Source organism: Natator depressus, chromosome 8 (assembly GCF_965152275.1).
Source record: "Natator depressus isolate rNatDep1 chromosome 8, rNatDep2.hap1, whole genome shotgun sequence".
Classification (NCBI taxonomy): Eukaryota; Metazoa; Chordata; order Testudines; family Cheloniidae; genus Natator; species Natator depressus.
The window spans coordinates 53,711,496-53,726,586 of NC_134241.1; the positions used below are offsets into that span (position 1 = coordinate 53,711,496).

At 42.5% G+C, this 15,091-nt stretch overlaps 1 protein-coding gene across 1 annotated transcript in view; it reads right to left on the bottom strand.

Moving 5' to 3' along the window:
- Positions 1 to 15,091, bottom strand: part of SHCBP1L (SHC binding and spindle associated 1 like) — a 67,651-nt gene that overhangs the window by 34,709 nt on the left and 17,851 nt on the right. The window contains exons 3-6 of the mRNA XM_074961103.1: positions 14,570 to 14,784; positions 8,738 to 8,824; positions 7,873 to 8,091; positions 4,529 to 4,634 (exon numbers count right to left, since the gene is read on the bottom strand). Of these exons, the coding sequence (XP_074817204.1) occupies positions 4,529 to 4,634; positions 7,873 to 8,091; positions 8,738 to 8,824; positions 14,570 to 14,784 (627 nt within the window). The remainder of the gene's footprint in view (positions 1 to 4,528; positions 4,635 to 7,872; positions 8,092 to 8,737; positions 8,825 to 14,569; positions 14,785 to 15,091) is intronic.

The following is a 15,091-nucleotide window of genomic DNA, read 5'->3' on the forward strand; positions in this document are numbered from 1 at the left end:
GGGAACCATGCCATGTCTTGTGGGCTGTGATCTCCTCTGGAGCCTGCGTGGGAGCCCTTGGCACGGAGTATCAGTAAATGTGGTGCCGATGAGATTTCTAAGTTTCTCTGGTGCAGCGGAGACTATGTCGGTGCTGATTTCTGAGAAGTCATTGGTGCCGTGGGTGCTTTCCCTTTCGTTGATGGAGTCGCTGCTGACCGGTGTTTGGCCGCTGCCGATTTTGTGGTGTCTACCAGTGCTGACTGAGTTGTCAGTGCTGGGGGTGGAGACATGGTGCCTGAGACACTCAGTGCTGAATCCCGTACCAGTGAGCTTGGTGCCGTGGAGGAGGCATGTTTTCATCGGTGCCTCAACTCCGTTTCTTTTGCTCTAACCTCAGGGGTGCAGGAAGTGCCTGGAGCGTCATAGGTGCTCACCCGAGAGTAAGATGGCATCGGGGGTAGCGACCTTGCAGGAGACCACCTCTGTTTTCGCGGACCTCTCTGAGTTTGAGCCCTCTTTTTGTTTTTTTCAGAGGATAGGTCTCCTTTTCCATCTTGAGGAGGGCCCGGAGAGGATGTTTGCTTGTCCGCCTCAGGCTGAAAGGACTTCTCCATCAAGATCATTTTAAGCCAGACATCCCTGTCCCATCAAGCTCTGGCTTTTGGGTTGCTGCAGTGGGGGCATTTCTGGGAAATATGCCCCTCACCCAGGCAGCGTACGCATAAAGAGTGTCCGTCTGAAACAGGCATGGCATCGCAGCAGGAGTCGCATCGTTTGAAGCCTGGAAACCCCAGCATTTTAACTAGGGGTGGTTGACTAACAAGAAAAAAACATTTTTTTTTAACACTAACACTAACTCTATCTCTCTCTCTAACAACTTATCTAAATATTTATCTAAAAGCTATTTCTTAATGGTTTTAGGGAGAACTGCTAACACTGCCCCTTTTCTCCGTCTTCAGCCGAGGACGGTTGAGAAGGAACTAGAGGGCTTGGGTCATGCGCGCGCTACACACGGCACCAACGGTACTGCAACGTGCGACCTGCGCGGACACTGCTACCATAAATCTCTGATCGACGGTGCTGGGACGCACCACCACCTAAAGTGGAGTACCCACAAGGACACTGCTCAAAGAAGAAAAGGGTATTCTGTTGTACATCTGAAGGTCTTTCCACCAATTTAACGAAGTGAGGATTTCTTGCAGGACCATGACCATCAAGTTCATGCAGTGTCTGCTGGGTGTCCAATATGGCTACAGCTAATTGGAAATTTTCCAACCACATGTTTTTCCTTCCAAAAATGCCAATTCATCAAAAGCAAATATTTTGCAGAAACATGTCAAAATAAACATATGTTCTGAGACAATACAGGCACAGTTTTGATGGAAACTTGCCTGGTTTTCTGCCAACTCACCTACCCGCTTTAGAGTCAGGATCCACAACTTCACAGCAACCCTGTTATATGGACTGCCTAAGGGCCACAGGTCCCAGGGCTTCCAGACTCCCCCTTAGCATGGGGAGCCAGCTGACCCAGGATCCTGGAAGCTCAAGCTCTTTCCAGCTGAGGCTCTCAGGTCTAGGCTCCCAAGTCAACAGCAGGGAACTTGGAAACCCTGAGAACTTCCTTCCATGCCTTTTTCCCCAAGTATTTGAGGTACTTATATGCCCTCCCCCATTATAGCAGTATATCAGCACCTCACCATTTTTAATGCATTTACCCTCACAACACCCTGTGATGTAGGGAAGTACTGTCATCCCCATTTTACAGATGGGCAGCTGAAGCACAGAAAGACTAAGTGGGGAAGACCATAAGGAGCAGGACACAGAAAATGATATATCCAGAGGGCACTAGATAAAGAGCTGCAAGAGACCCCATCCTGGCCACAGCCAGGTGGCAATTCCTGCAAAGCAGGCAAAAAGGAACTAAAAATCCTACATCTGGAACAGCTGATCAGGCAGCAACACACCTCTGAGGTCTCACTGCGACAATGAGCAAATGTATCTCCACCCAAATCTGAATCTTAGAGGCAGTTTACCACTTCTCTGAGAATAGTCTCCATTGACCACAGACAAGTGGGTAAGAGAGGTAGTGCAGTTAATCCCTGAAAAAAAGGGCCCCATCCCATCGCTTCTTCATCCAATCCCCCATCTCGGGCAATCTCATCAAATGTGAACTGATGCTAAATGAAACCTCACTTAGACATCCCAGCAACAGAAAAGTTGCCCTCAAAAGATTCTTAGGCTATATGCAATAGGCTATTCATCATCCAAAAGCTTACAGGAGGGTCAGAGCATTCCTGGACCTAAAATGATTCAAACGGATGAAGAGAATGAGCTTCTGCATGCAAACCCTTGCTATGATGGTAACATCCCTGTCCCAAAGGGGCTTCCTCACCTCAGTTGACCTAGCAGCTACATGCATCTATATGTCCTCATATGTCTGTGCCACCGCTGCCTACTCAGCTTTGTTTATGACACAGGCCATCCCTGTACAAAACTCCACCATTCAGCCTCTCTTCTGCCCTCAGGGTCTTTAACAAGGTACTGGTAATGGTCATAGCCAGACTTCAATTTCAGGGCACTCACCCGTATCCTTTCCTGGACAACATTTTAATCAGAGCTCCAACCAGAGCAGCAGACCAACCTGCCACATTTTGGATACTGCTGTTGCTTCAAGCACATAGCTTTGTGATAAACACCAAGAAAAACTTCCACAAGGATAGCTCTGGGAGTGGACATAGACACTACTGAGGCAAAAATCTACCCATCACTGGACAGATTCCAAAAAATCCAGAACCTTACATCTATACTAAAGAACACAAGGCCATCCATAGCTCAGTGTCTCCAACTACTGGCCTTTTGATTTTGTGTATATACGTCACCCCATGGGCAAGATCCCATTTCATGTGTCTCCAGGTGTTTCTCCTCCAAGTTTGGACCCATTCCCTGGAACATATACAGGATCAGGTACTGGTCCCAAGCCAGATATTGGATTCCCTCAGATAGTGGGCAATCCCAAAGAATGTTTGCAAGGGTCTTTTCATATGTCTTCTAGACCCACAGGTGCTCAACATATGTCCACTCAGGGGGACGGGAGCATACCTGGGATACACAACAGCAAAAGGCACCTGGAACTCCATAGAAGGGAATCAAAGCATCAGACGCCTGGAGGCTCAGAGCTGTCAAGCTCACCCTACGAAGGTTCCAGAGAGAAAGGGGTCTGAGCAGGTCTGTCTTCTTTTACTTACTGAAGGCAAGACTAGAGAAGCTTTGCCTACCTCCAGAAACCCATGAAGATCCTGAGAAGTATTCTTTTCCCCTGAATGAACAAGAAGTATTTTTTTTTAAATAACTTCCACTGTAATGCTTTCCTAATTCTCCAGGGGCACAGGAAGCTTACTCAGATATGCAACTTCTTTTACTGCTGTTATCCAGAACTTCAAAGAGTTTTAGACCACTGAATGGTATCTTGCTCAGTTCAGTCCTAGAGTGGTGTGCACACCTGGAGGTGAGGCCAAGTATATCTGTTAGCTATCGCGAAACAAAAGGAGGCAGTGTGGAAAGGCCAAGACAGACAGATCCAAGGGATAAATATCTCATTAAGGCAGAATTTCTGGATGAACAAAAACTGGGGGAGAAAGTGGGAATGAGTGGGACAAAGAACCATCTGAGAGGAACAGAATTAAATGAAGCCAGGCTGCAAGAACTTGGGGTGGCAAGACTGGATAAAGCACCAAAAGTCACTTTCACAGGTAGAAGGCTTCTAGCTAATTCAAACACACATGAAGTTCCCTTCTGTGGAGACAGAGCGTCTAGCTTCATGACCTTTTTCTATGGCTGTGGTTTCCACTGGTCCCTAGAGCAATAAGTAATAATGGACACCTCATCTCCAAAACAGTCTCTAACGGATGAGCCTATGACAGCCTATCACTAACTGGTGTGAGATACCCTTTTCTAGGACTATTGCTGGCCATGGCAAAGTGGAACTACTGCCCTCCAAGCCAGAAAAGAGACATCCCCATGAACACCCTGCTGCACATCTAAGTCTGTCAGTTCCTCTAATGAGCTCTATGGTTAGATGTCTGCTGGAGGGAGAAGGAGAAAGAAAATGTGGAAGTGTGGGGGAAGGAATGCCAGCAAGCCACAGTAGCCAAGGTTTTCCCCAAGTGATCTGCAGAGGAATGACAACAGGTTGTTTCTGCAAAGAGAGGCAAAATAAACACCGCTTGTTGTGCAGTTACTAGTCTTACGTATGGGGAGTTTTGACAACAAAGTTTCTCACCAGCGAGCTACCTTTTTGAATGGGTGTCCATTTCAAACTAATGGACTGCCTATTAGAAATTTATATTCTTTCTCATCCCACAGACTGAGAGGATTCTATGCGACCACTTCAGTTAGATCAGAAAGTAAAAATTCAGAGGTCACTTCTGAATAACTATCTCCTTCAAGACAGTTATGTACTAATAGCCCCTAGATCATTTGGCCTTGGTTTTGTTTAGCACATTTAGTCCTTCTGACTCACATAAAACATAATCGAAGTCTTCCTCACCATTTCTGCTGTCATTGTTTTAGCTACAATATGAGTTACAGTTTTCCCATCATCTCTGTGTCCTCTCCTACGCCTCAGTATCCTTGGGGTCAGAGGTCCATAAGCTCTGTAATTTAGACCAAATCTATGTACTAGAATTAGTTTTAGACAAAGCATTTCTGACAGTATATAAAATAGTTTGACTTTAAGAAGTTTTAAGCTGAATTTATTAGATTTTAACAGATACATGCATTTAAATAGCATCTTCATCTATGACAAACATACCAGATAACTCCAGCATCACAAAACTTTCACAGTGTTAAATGCAAGATATGTAAAAGCAGCACAAATTTGTTTAGACAAGTCACTTACCACTTACCTGCCATCTCCAGAATCCTATAAATTAATATATTTCATGAATTTGGTTTTACGGTCCTGGGCTTTGACCCATCTTTGAAAACAAACATGGAATTCTATTTAAACACTGTTCCCAGTATAATCCATTCACAAAGATTGTCTGACTGATCAGTACAGGTAGGCCAAAAAATATTTTAAAGCCATTTTCAAAAAGCATCTTCTAGCCTAGATCAACAGTTTGACTCCATCTTTTGTTAAAACATAATTCCTTTATTATACCAATCCCCAATGAAATGTTCAAATAGAGTGTCCAAACAAAAACCTACCAAAATAACCCAGATACATTTCTTAAAATGTAGGCACATCTTAAAGTGTGATTATGGTTAGAAAAGGGACTCTTCCAATTATCTATGCTTTATATTTTTTCCTCCCTCAATATAATAAACCACTTCTGTTTTACAAAGCAAAGAGAAATTAAATCTGCAAGAGATGCAGGGCAGGGAGGAGGATTAGAAGGCATTGGAGGTGAGGGGGAGGCAGCACAGAAACAGAAGAGGACAGGGATAGGCTTGGTGGGGGAAGGGAAGAAAAGCAGGAGCAAAAGTATCTGGAGCCACTAGACCATGCTCCCCAGCAGAACCTGGAACTAAACCCATTATTCCCAAGTCTCAACATTACTTTGCTATCTAGTAAATCACTGTGAAACCCACTGAAATTATGTGTCTCCAATCCCCATCTCATGGCAGTCCCATCAGAAGACAAACAACCTTCTATTGCTATCAGCTACGTTAGCTCAAGTGGTAGAGAGCTGTGCCGTGAACCAAAAGATCCCAAATATGCCGTTGGCCTATATGGGGGATAAATCTGTTCCTACATAATGGATTTTTTTTTTTTTATTTTATTTAAGTTTAAAAAAAAGACTTACTACATAAGACATTAAACCAACAGTAATGTTGAAAAGTCAAGAACTCAGAAGTTAAAAAATGTTAAGTTTTCCTGTGCAGCCTTAATTCAGCCTCCTTGTGTATGTTATGATAGAGTTTAATTATGTGTTCATGTATATTTTTTCCCTACAGAACTCCTGCCTCATTAAGGTCACAGGACAAACTATGCTGTAGGAATGAATCAAGGTTGTATACTGAATGAGACTATTGTAGGACTGCTGCCTCATTTTGTTGCAGAAGTTGGAAGATATTTAGTGAATGAGGCAGAGAACTACAGGAAGAAAAAGATGATCTTATCACTAGGGCAGCTGAATAACATTATGGAAATTGAATTCTATCCCTGACTCTGCCACAGAGTTCCTATGTGATGCTAGGTATGTCACTTAAAGAAAACTTTTCACAGGTGGTCACTAATTGTGCATTCCTCATTTTCTAGGTACCTGGCTTGAGACACATGTGGGTTCATTTGCGTTAAGTGCTGAGCACACATAACTGCAACTGAAGTCTATATGTTGAAAGTACAGTGCCCATTAAGTGCTATAAAATGCTAAGTACTCTAAAAACCAAGCTTCAGGCTTCTCAGATTCAGCACCCAAAATTAACTGGTTTCAGAGTAGCAGCCGTGTTAGTCTGTATTCACGAAAGCTTATGCTCAAATAAATTTGTAAGTCTCTAAGGTGCCACAAATACTCCTTTTCTTTTTTCAAAATTAACTGACACGTCTAACAATTTTGAACTTAACCTTTGTACCTCAGTGCTCTATCTGGAAACTGGGGATATCAGCATCTCGCCTCTCAGGGGGTGTTGAAGATTAATTCATTAATGTTCATAAAGAACTAAGATCTCAATGAGAAAAATACAGAAAACAACATGAGCAAATTAATAATTCTGTTCAAATCCTGCACTGAGTACAGTGTGCAGTAAATAATTATGAGGATAGAAAGAAACAGTGAACCATCTATCCTGTGCAATGAATGAGGCAGGGATCCCCTGGGGGGAAAAAAGTAATAACATAATTAAAGACTGTCATAGAGCATATGCACACCAGGGCCTGAATTAAGGTTGCCTCTGGGCAAACCTAACTGGCATTTACCAATTTTTGAATGCTTGACTTTCAACCTTCTTTTAACGTAGGGTTTTTTAATATAATATGGATTTATAGTACACATTTTTATACAGTGAAATACTGCAGTTCAGACAGCGTCTGGATAAGGACTGAAGTATGCTGATAAACTAAAGAAAAATCGAAGGACAGATTTTTCTAAATTTAGTGATTTAATAGTTCCACTGGAGAGTAAGTAGCAATCAGTTGGTTACCTTAATGTAATAATCCCACTAGGGAGGATATCACAGTCTCAACCACTGGCAGGAAGCTTTTAAATTCATAGTTTATAATTAATTACAGTGCTAATTAACTTCTATTAACATTTAGAAAGGACAAGCAAGAAATTACGATGTTTAGAATGGATTTTGTTGTAGGGCCTCAAGTATGAACTAGTAAGCATAGAACAGTGGTTCTCAAACTATGCGGTGCATCTGGGAATGAATCAAGGGAGGCGCAAGCTGTGTGCCTTTTTTTTTTTTTTTTTTAAATTTAAGAGTTCCAGCTGTCAGCCCCGGATGGTTGGGGCTTGGGCGGAAGGGCCACGCACAACCAGGAGACGAGGGGATAAAGAGGACAGCCAAAGGCCCGCCATCCTAGGGCTCTCCCCCCACACCCCAATCCCTCACCAGGATGTAGCCTGGGCTTTCCTCCCCCGACCCCCACCAATCCTTCACCTGGAGGTGGCGGCAGGGCTCCCGCTGTCAGCCCCGGGACACCAGCAGCGCAGAAGTAAGGGTGGCAATGGGGAGCTAAGTCTGTTGTGAAAAGTGACATTGACAAATACCACTTTTCACATTGCCACCCTTATTTCTGCGCTGCTGCTGGCACAATGCTGCCTTCAGAGCTGGGCGCCTGGCCAGAGGTATATGTACTTGTGTGGCAGGGGCCGTAAATGACTACAGACACACAGAAAGGGGTCTTAATCAAATAAGTTTGAGAACCACTGCTATAGAGGTTACCTGAGGCGAAGGTCCTCCCATATTTTCAGCAATCCACATAGCATTACTAATTCATAGTATTTTTTCCAACATTCAACAGCTTCTTCTGCTGTAGGTTCTTCTTTAATATTACTTTGGTACTGAATCAATTCCAAATGCATGTTTTTATACTTCTCCAGATTTTTTCTAAAACGTTGACCAATTGGAGCAGGAATAGTTCCATTCTCAATATCACACCAACTGTGAAAATAAAAAAAAATTATACTTCTGTCATAGGGCATACAAGCCCCATACCGGCAAGGAGGGTGTTAATGAAGGACTCTGGACCCAACTGGCCCCGCGTCACTACACCTGTAGCAGATCTCAGGTATGGAGAGGGGAGTTAAAAGAAGTCCCAGCTCTGTGCAGGGCTGACCAGGAAGGAAAGCAGAGCTCTGCTTCTTCATTGCCGAGGAAAGCCTGGTTTCCGCCAAGAGTCAGATGCAGCTTGCTGTCTGGATGAACCTCCCAAAGGATGAGATGACCAGGCCAAGGAAGACTGACCTAAAGGCCTGGCCGCATGAAGACACGCTCTAAACAGAAGGGCAGGATCCTGCTGAAGATTCCTTGGATGACTGTGTTTGAGTTCATAGCATTCCTTTTTTTTTTTTTACTTTAATCCCCTAGAAGGGGTAGGACTCAAGTGTTCCTTACCTGGAAGGCTAAAGCACCAATGCAGCAGACCCTGTGAGAGGCGGCAACTGACCTTTGGAGACCCCATGACAAGGTGAACAGTGCTCCAATGGACCATGAGGAGACCCCTCACAGCTTCTTTTAACAAAAACAAAAAACAAAAAAAACCACACACACAAAAACCTCACTCTCTTTTTTGGCGTAATATACTTACAGTTTAATTCTCTCTTCTATCAGTGCTGCATAGGTCTCACAACTTTCATCTTCATCCCAATCCCTCCAAAGGAAGTCATAGAAAAACCTAAAAGATATATTGACATTACAGGGGGTCCCCAGTATACATCAGGGTTGCATTCTTGAATAGGGCAATGGATACTGAAACTACGGATATCGGGGAATTTAATTTTTCCCCACAAGAAATAATGGCTCGCCCTCGCTCCAGCCCTGCCCTGCCTCTTCCCGCCCAGTTCTGCCCTCTCCTCCGAGCGTGTCCAGTCCTGGCTCCTCCTCCTCCCTCCCAGCACCTCCTGAGCACCAGGCAAAGAAATGCCCTGCAAAATGTGAAGTGGATATGTGGATCGGGACCAATGTGAATCTGAACATGTTCCCCTATTGGTGAGCAACGGATACAAAAAACAACTGATAAGGGGGAAACGTATACCGGGGACCCCCTGTATTATACTGCCACCACATTTGCTCTTTCGTGAGAAGCAGGGGAAAAAAAGCTTCCATATGTTGTTTTGGCAATCAACCTCGTAACTTTCTATTGAAGTGATCTCAAGTTGTGAAAAACATTTTCACTTCATAAAAAGCTGCAACACCACAAATCTTATTTCCCCACAAGAAAAATCTGCTTAATTTCTGCATTTTGATTTCTCTCTTCACCTCACCCAGCAGCCTTAGGTAAAATCTCAACAGCGCTTCTGTAAGTTCATCCATATGGCTGTCGCTGTCCAAAAGATAAAATTTAGTTACCTACCCTTCATTTTTCCTTCTCTGTAATGGGCACCTACTGCTCCATAATCTGTTATAACTAGGTTATTCTTCCTCATCTTCCAAGCCTGAAGACTAAAAAAATAAACTCCACTAGCTTCACAATGTAGTGCTGGCAATTAGAGCTGATAAGAGAAGTGGTTGCCTCTCTCTAACTCCCCAATCAACTACTCATGCTAAGATGACAAATTATTAATTTTGATTAGAACACAGGGAAATGGAAGAGACCACTTACAGCAAAGAAAGATCCTAAAATGAGGGGATCACAAGATTTCTCCATCTCTCTCTGCAGGAATATTCCATAAAGAGAAAAAAGGAAAAACTGAGACATTTCCCCTCCAACTGGAAATTAATGCAAATTAAGTGACAACCTGGGAGAGATCTCGCAGAGCACCAGATGCCCACTTAAGAGAAGGAAAAGTTACATGTAGGTAAGTAAATTTAACCTTTCTTCATCATGGGCACCTGGTACTCAGTAATCCGTTACAACTGGGAAGTAGCCAGTAAAACATATCTACATAAACAGGAGTGAAACGTGAAACATCAAGAGTGAACCACAAGGAAAAAACAGCTGCTTGAGGATAGGTTTATTTTGTTTGTTTTACTTTTCTTCTGCCTTCCCTCAGCATGTGAAGGGTTTTAATGAAAGAAAGCTAAGAGAGAGCTTGCAGGACCTTTTGTTCAAAAGCTATGTCGAAGACATAACATCTGTTTTAAAACGATAAAGGAATGCACTGAAGTCCACATAGCTATACTACAAAATTACTTAAACAAAGCATAATGCTATTCTGCCCAGAAAATGGACATATGTCTGAACTTTTACCGGAGGAGGAGGATCTTTTATGAACAAACTGTAGGCCTGACAAACTCCTTAATTTATCCATCTAGGAATACTGGCTATGATGCTTTTGTTGCAACCTTTCTTAGGTCATCCATCTAATATTAACATTGCATCTGATTTTCTTCAAGAATTAGCTTTATGTAAACAGAATTTGAATATCTCAACATCTAAAAGCAAGTAACTGACTTTTAGTGGTGGAATACAAGGAAAGCAAATAGATTAGTTCAAGTGGAAACGAACATTTCAGGGGACACAATTCTGGTGCAGGTCTGAGAATCATTTCATCTGCAAAAAAACTGCATAGAAAGATTCCAGATGGATAAAGCCCCCCAAACTTTAGACTAGATGACCCTTGCAGTCCCGTCTAACCCTATGGTTCCATCTATCAACTAACTCTCCTGGCCAATGTAATTGCGAACAGGTAAAATGTTTTAATAAGTATGGGGAAAACTCCCCCATGTGTTTAGGAAAAATTAGATTATCTGAAGATATTCTACTAGTCTCCTAACAGCATCTCTGCAGAGAGACAGCTTTAAGGAATTGGGAAATGTGAGGGTGTTGCAAAAAATGATAGAATTGGAAGGAATATGCTACAAGTAGGCTAACATTGAGACCTGAATCTGCAGGAAGATTGTGTCATAGTCTTAGCAAGTGCCTATCTAGAAGGAACGCCAATATATGTCCTTTCAAGAGCACCATGAGAATCAAGTTCTCAAAATCCTCTGAAGTTGTCAGATTTGTGGACAATTTCTAGATTTGACTAGCATGTTCCATGAGCTCTCCCAAATATTCATGCTCTAGAAGGCAAAAACTTCAAGTTCCAGGCCAAACACTTCACGTGCTGAAGTCTGGGAGTCTGAGAGGATCCTGAAATATAAGTTTCCACTTGACCAGGAAGTTTGAAATGCTTTTTTTGGTCACATACACGAAGGTATCTTACTGAAGGCCTGAATTAACCTTTTCAGAAGACCGAGCAACCCCCAATATACTGGGCTATCCATCTTAACTATTGTAAAGACTGCTGCTTCTGCATCTATAGCTTTTGCTGCTGCCCCAGTCTATGATCTGCTCCTTGAAGAGACAGAGGACTGCTTTAAAAAAGAAATGATAGAAAGAGTTGATAAAGGGGGAGGGAAAGCTGAGATGAACATGCTCTGACTTTAAAATCTTACTGAAGTGGTTTTAAAACTGTGGAACAAAACTCTCCTTCCTTAATGCTAACATTTTAGCACAGGATTACAGCCATTTGGATTGTCCATTGGAGCTGGAAAGCTAATGGTGTAAGCAACTAGACACTCAGCAATATCACTTGAATGAAAATTGCTGTCAGGCTTAGTAAAGTAGCAGGCTAGACCAGTCTGGAACACATGAAAGGAAACTGGAAGAAAGAAGCTGTCAAGGCTGAATCCCCACTCTGGCACTTCGAGTGCAGAAGGTGAAGGCCTGCAAGGATTTCAAAAATTAATACTTGCCACTCCAGGCTTATATTACACTCCCAAGGTTACAGCTTTTCTCTGACCTGGGCTTGGTAAACACTGCCGCCACCCAAATGCAAAAAAACCCCTTTGAACCCAGGAAGGAGCGCTTGGGAATTCCTCCCTGTGGGGTACCCTCAAGCCCTTTCAACCCCCTCTAGGGAAAAGCTGAGAAAGAAAACAAAGGAAATTAGCTGTTGCCACCAGCTAATTAAACAACATATGCACAAACCTCTTAGGGACACAAAAATCCAATCCTGTTCTTAAAAAAGGTAACATTTATTAAAAACAAAAAGAAAGGAAATACATTCGGAACTTAGGCTTTTTGCTGGAACTTAAACAATTATAAAAATTAAGCATCAAGGTATCTCTCTTGAGGTTCAGCTTAAAGATTACAAGCAAAACAAAAGCATCTGGGCTTAGCACAGAGGAGATCCACAAGCCAAAATAAGGAAATAAACCTGATTGTGTCTATGTCAACATTTCCTGTCTAATGATTTCTTCTAGGTATGGAAGATGAATTTTCATACCTGATTCAACCCTTACACAGCATTCCTGCATGTAGAATTGCTGCTCCATGTCTCCTTCTCCGGAAGGGGAAGCTTTTTTCCCATTTTAAAAAGTTCTAGCCTCCCAATGGCTCTTTTGGTCAGGTGCCCACCCCTTTTCCTTTACCTGGGGAACTTTAACCCTTTACAGGTAAAGCAAGCAAAGAACAGCCAATAAGAGGGACTTCATAGCTAACTGGCTGGCTGGGTGTTCATGAAAGGGAGCTACCCCCCTCCTTTCATTTATTATAGAAGCTCAGTCACATCCCTATCTGCAGATTCCAGCTATTTTGATGGTCTATTATTGGTATAGGCAGAATGCTTGCAGTAGGGGCGAGGATACTCTACTGCACTCATAAGAAAAGTCAGCAGGAGTGATAAAAAGACAAGCTGAGTTAGACCACGCTGAGCTAAGGGAGGCCAGACAGAAAAAAGGTCTACTGATACTGACAGGCTAGCAGTATGGGCTAGATCACTCTGCATCCTGCAAAATAGAAAAATCAAATCAAATTGGTGGCAGGGGAAGAGAAAGCAGCAGTAAAACAAAGGACTACACTAGATCATACTGTCACTACACTTGAGGAAGCCAGGGTAACAAAGGACTAGTTGGCATCAGCAGGCTGGACCAGGCCACTCGACTAAGACAGCAGAAGGAGTGGTAATAGGGTGTAGGGAAATGCATGCTAGATATTCTTCACAAATCCATATCTGCACAACCCTCAGGCTGCCCTAAAAGAATGGTAACTGATACCAAATATGGGGAATCTGAAACATTTGAGTGCTATGTTGTTGGGGGTATTTTTTTAAACTACATTTTCAGAGGCTGTAGAAGTCAGAGCTTAAGCACAAGAAAAATTGTCTAAGGCCCGTCCTAGACAGCTGGGCCAAAAACACCAGGTACTGTGGCAAACTGAAAGCAGTAGGCAAGTCATGCTCACAGATTATTCCTGACCCTGCTGACTTGCCAGCCTCTTGGGAACATTCCTTGATCCCATACTTCACCACAGTCAGAAGAGAAGAATAAAAAGCTAGGGACTTCTGGCTTGTTGCTTCCAAAATGCCAGGTCCTGTTGCAGAATTTCCACTCCAACCAGCTTAAGGCTTGCCTGTCAGATGTCTGTAGAGTGGAGTAAGAGGTGATCATAGCTAAGCTTGCTACACTGCCGTGTTTTCTCCTCAATAATAGCTTTCCTGTACACTCCTCTTCTCAAAAATCCTCTAAGGCCCATTCTACACTACAAACTTACATTGGTGTAACTACGTTGCTCAGGAGTATGTAAAAACCACACCCCAAAGCAATGCAGTTATACCAACCTAACCCATTATAGACAGCGCTATGTCGACAGGAGAGTTTCTCCCGTCAGTATAGCTTCCATCTCTCATGGAGGTGGAGTTTCTCCCATCAGCATCATAATATCTTCACTAAAGTGCTACAATGGTGCAGGTGCACTGGTGTAGCTGTGCCACTGCAGCTTTTTAAGTGTAGACCTGCCCTAACCTACTGGGGGCATCAAGAAGAGGAAGAAAAAAGAAATATGCACAATGGAAGTAACTCCTGCTTAGAGATGAGTCCTAGGGGAACCTCTAGGTTCTTTGAGCAGAGGCAAAACACTGGGGCGGCAGAGAGGCAATCAATTCCGTGAACACTTCCAACTTGGTGACACTACATTGTGAAGCTAGAAAGAAATGGCAAAATATTTTCAAGTTGAAATGACTCACTGAAAGAAATCCTTTTCTGCAAACAGTTTGTTTCTACACATTAACAAGCATTTTGTCAGAAAATTCTTGACTGGCTCTACTCAAGATACAGTACTGCAAACCTTGAAAACACCATATGGTTGGCGCTTTAAAATAAGAGTCAACACCTTTTAGAGGTAAAAAAAGCAGAAGTGTTAAGGCAAAGCATCAGAATCCAGATACAGCTGCTGAATCTCAGGTCCAGAAGCTGTTCACTCCTGGACTAAGTAAATCCAATCAAATTGCAAGGGTTTTTTGGGGCATTAACTGGACTTCATCAAAATACTTTTTCATCCTTACCACTTTTTAAACTGAGACTTTTGTTTGTGAATATTCTGACACTATTAATGAAGCAAAGTAAATCTTTCTAATCTTTCTATTTTAGGTACAGTTCCTCAGTTAACATTTTAGCATCTCTGAATGGCAAAAATACAGGGGGAAAAGCTAAATACCTCACAACATCCAAAGCCTGGGCAATATCAAATACTACCATATCCTGCCCCTCGACAGGGTAGATTTCCAGCAGAGGTACACAATGGTCCAGTTCATCCAAAACATTCTCAACAAGCTCTCTTGGAATATTTGCAATATTGGAGGAAAATGGTTCAGCAACAGATACAGAAGCTTTCAAGTGAGATGAGGTGCTCTGAGATGGTTTGCAAGTAACCTAAGACATAAGAAATATACAGTTACAAAAATTTTTTAAAATGTCTATTTCTTTGTTAGTATGATCCTGCAATCCTGCCACACACAAAGTTCTTATTAACTTTCATGGGACTGCCAGCTGTAGAAGTGGACCATACTATAAAACTAAAAATAATTAGTGAAAATGACATCTTCCTTTAATTTTACCTTAAAGCAGTAGTATGATTTTAAGAGAAAATGATAAGTTTGCTACAGAATAAGTAAACTGAAAATTATGAGTTATTTTTTAATCTAAACACTACAGACAGCTGTAGAGGCCAGTATTTAAA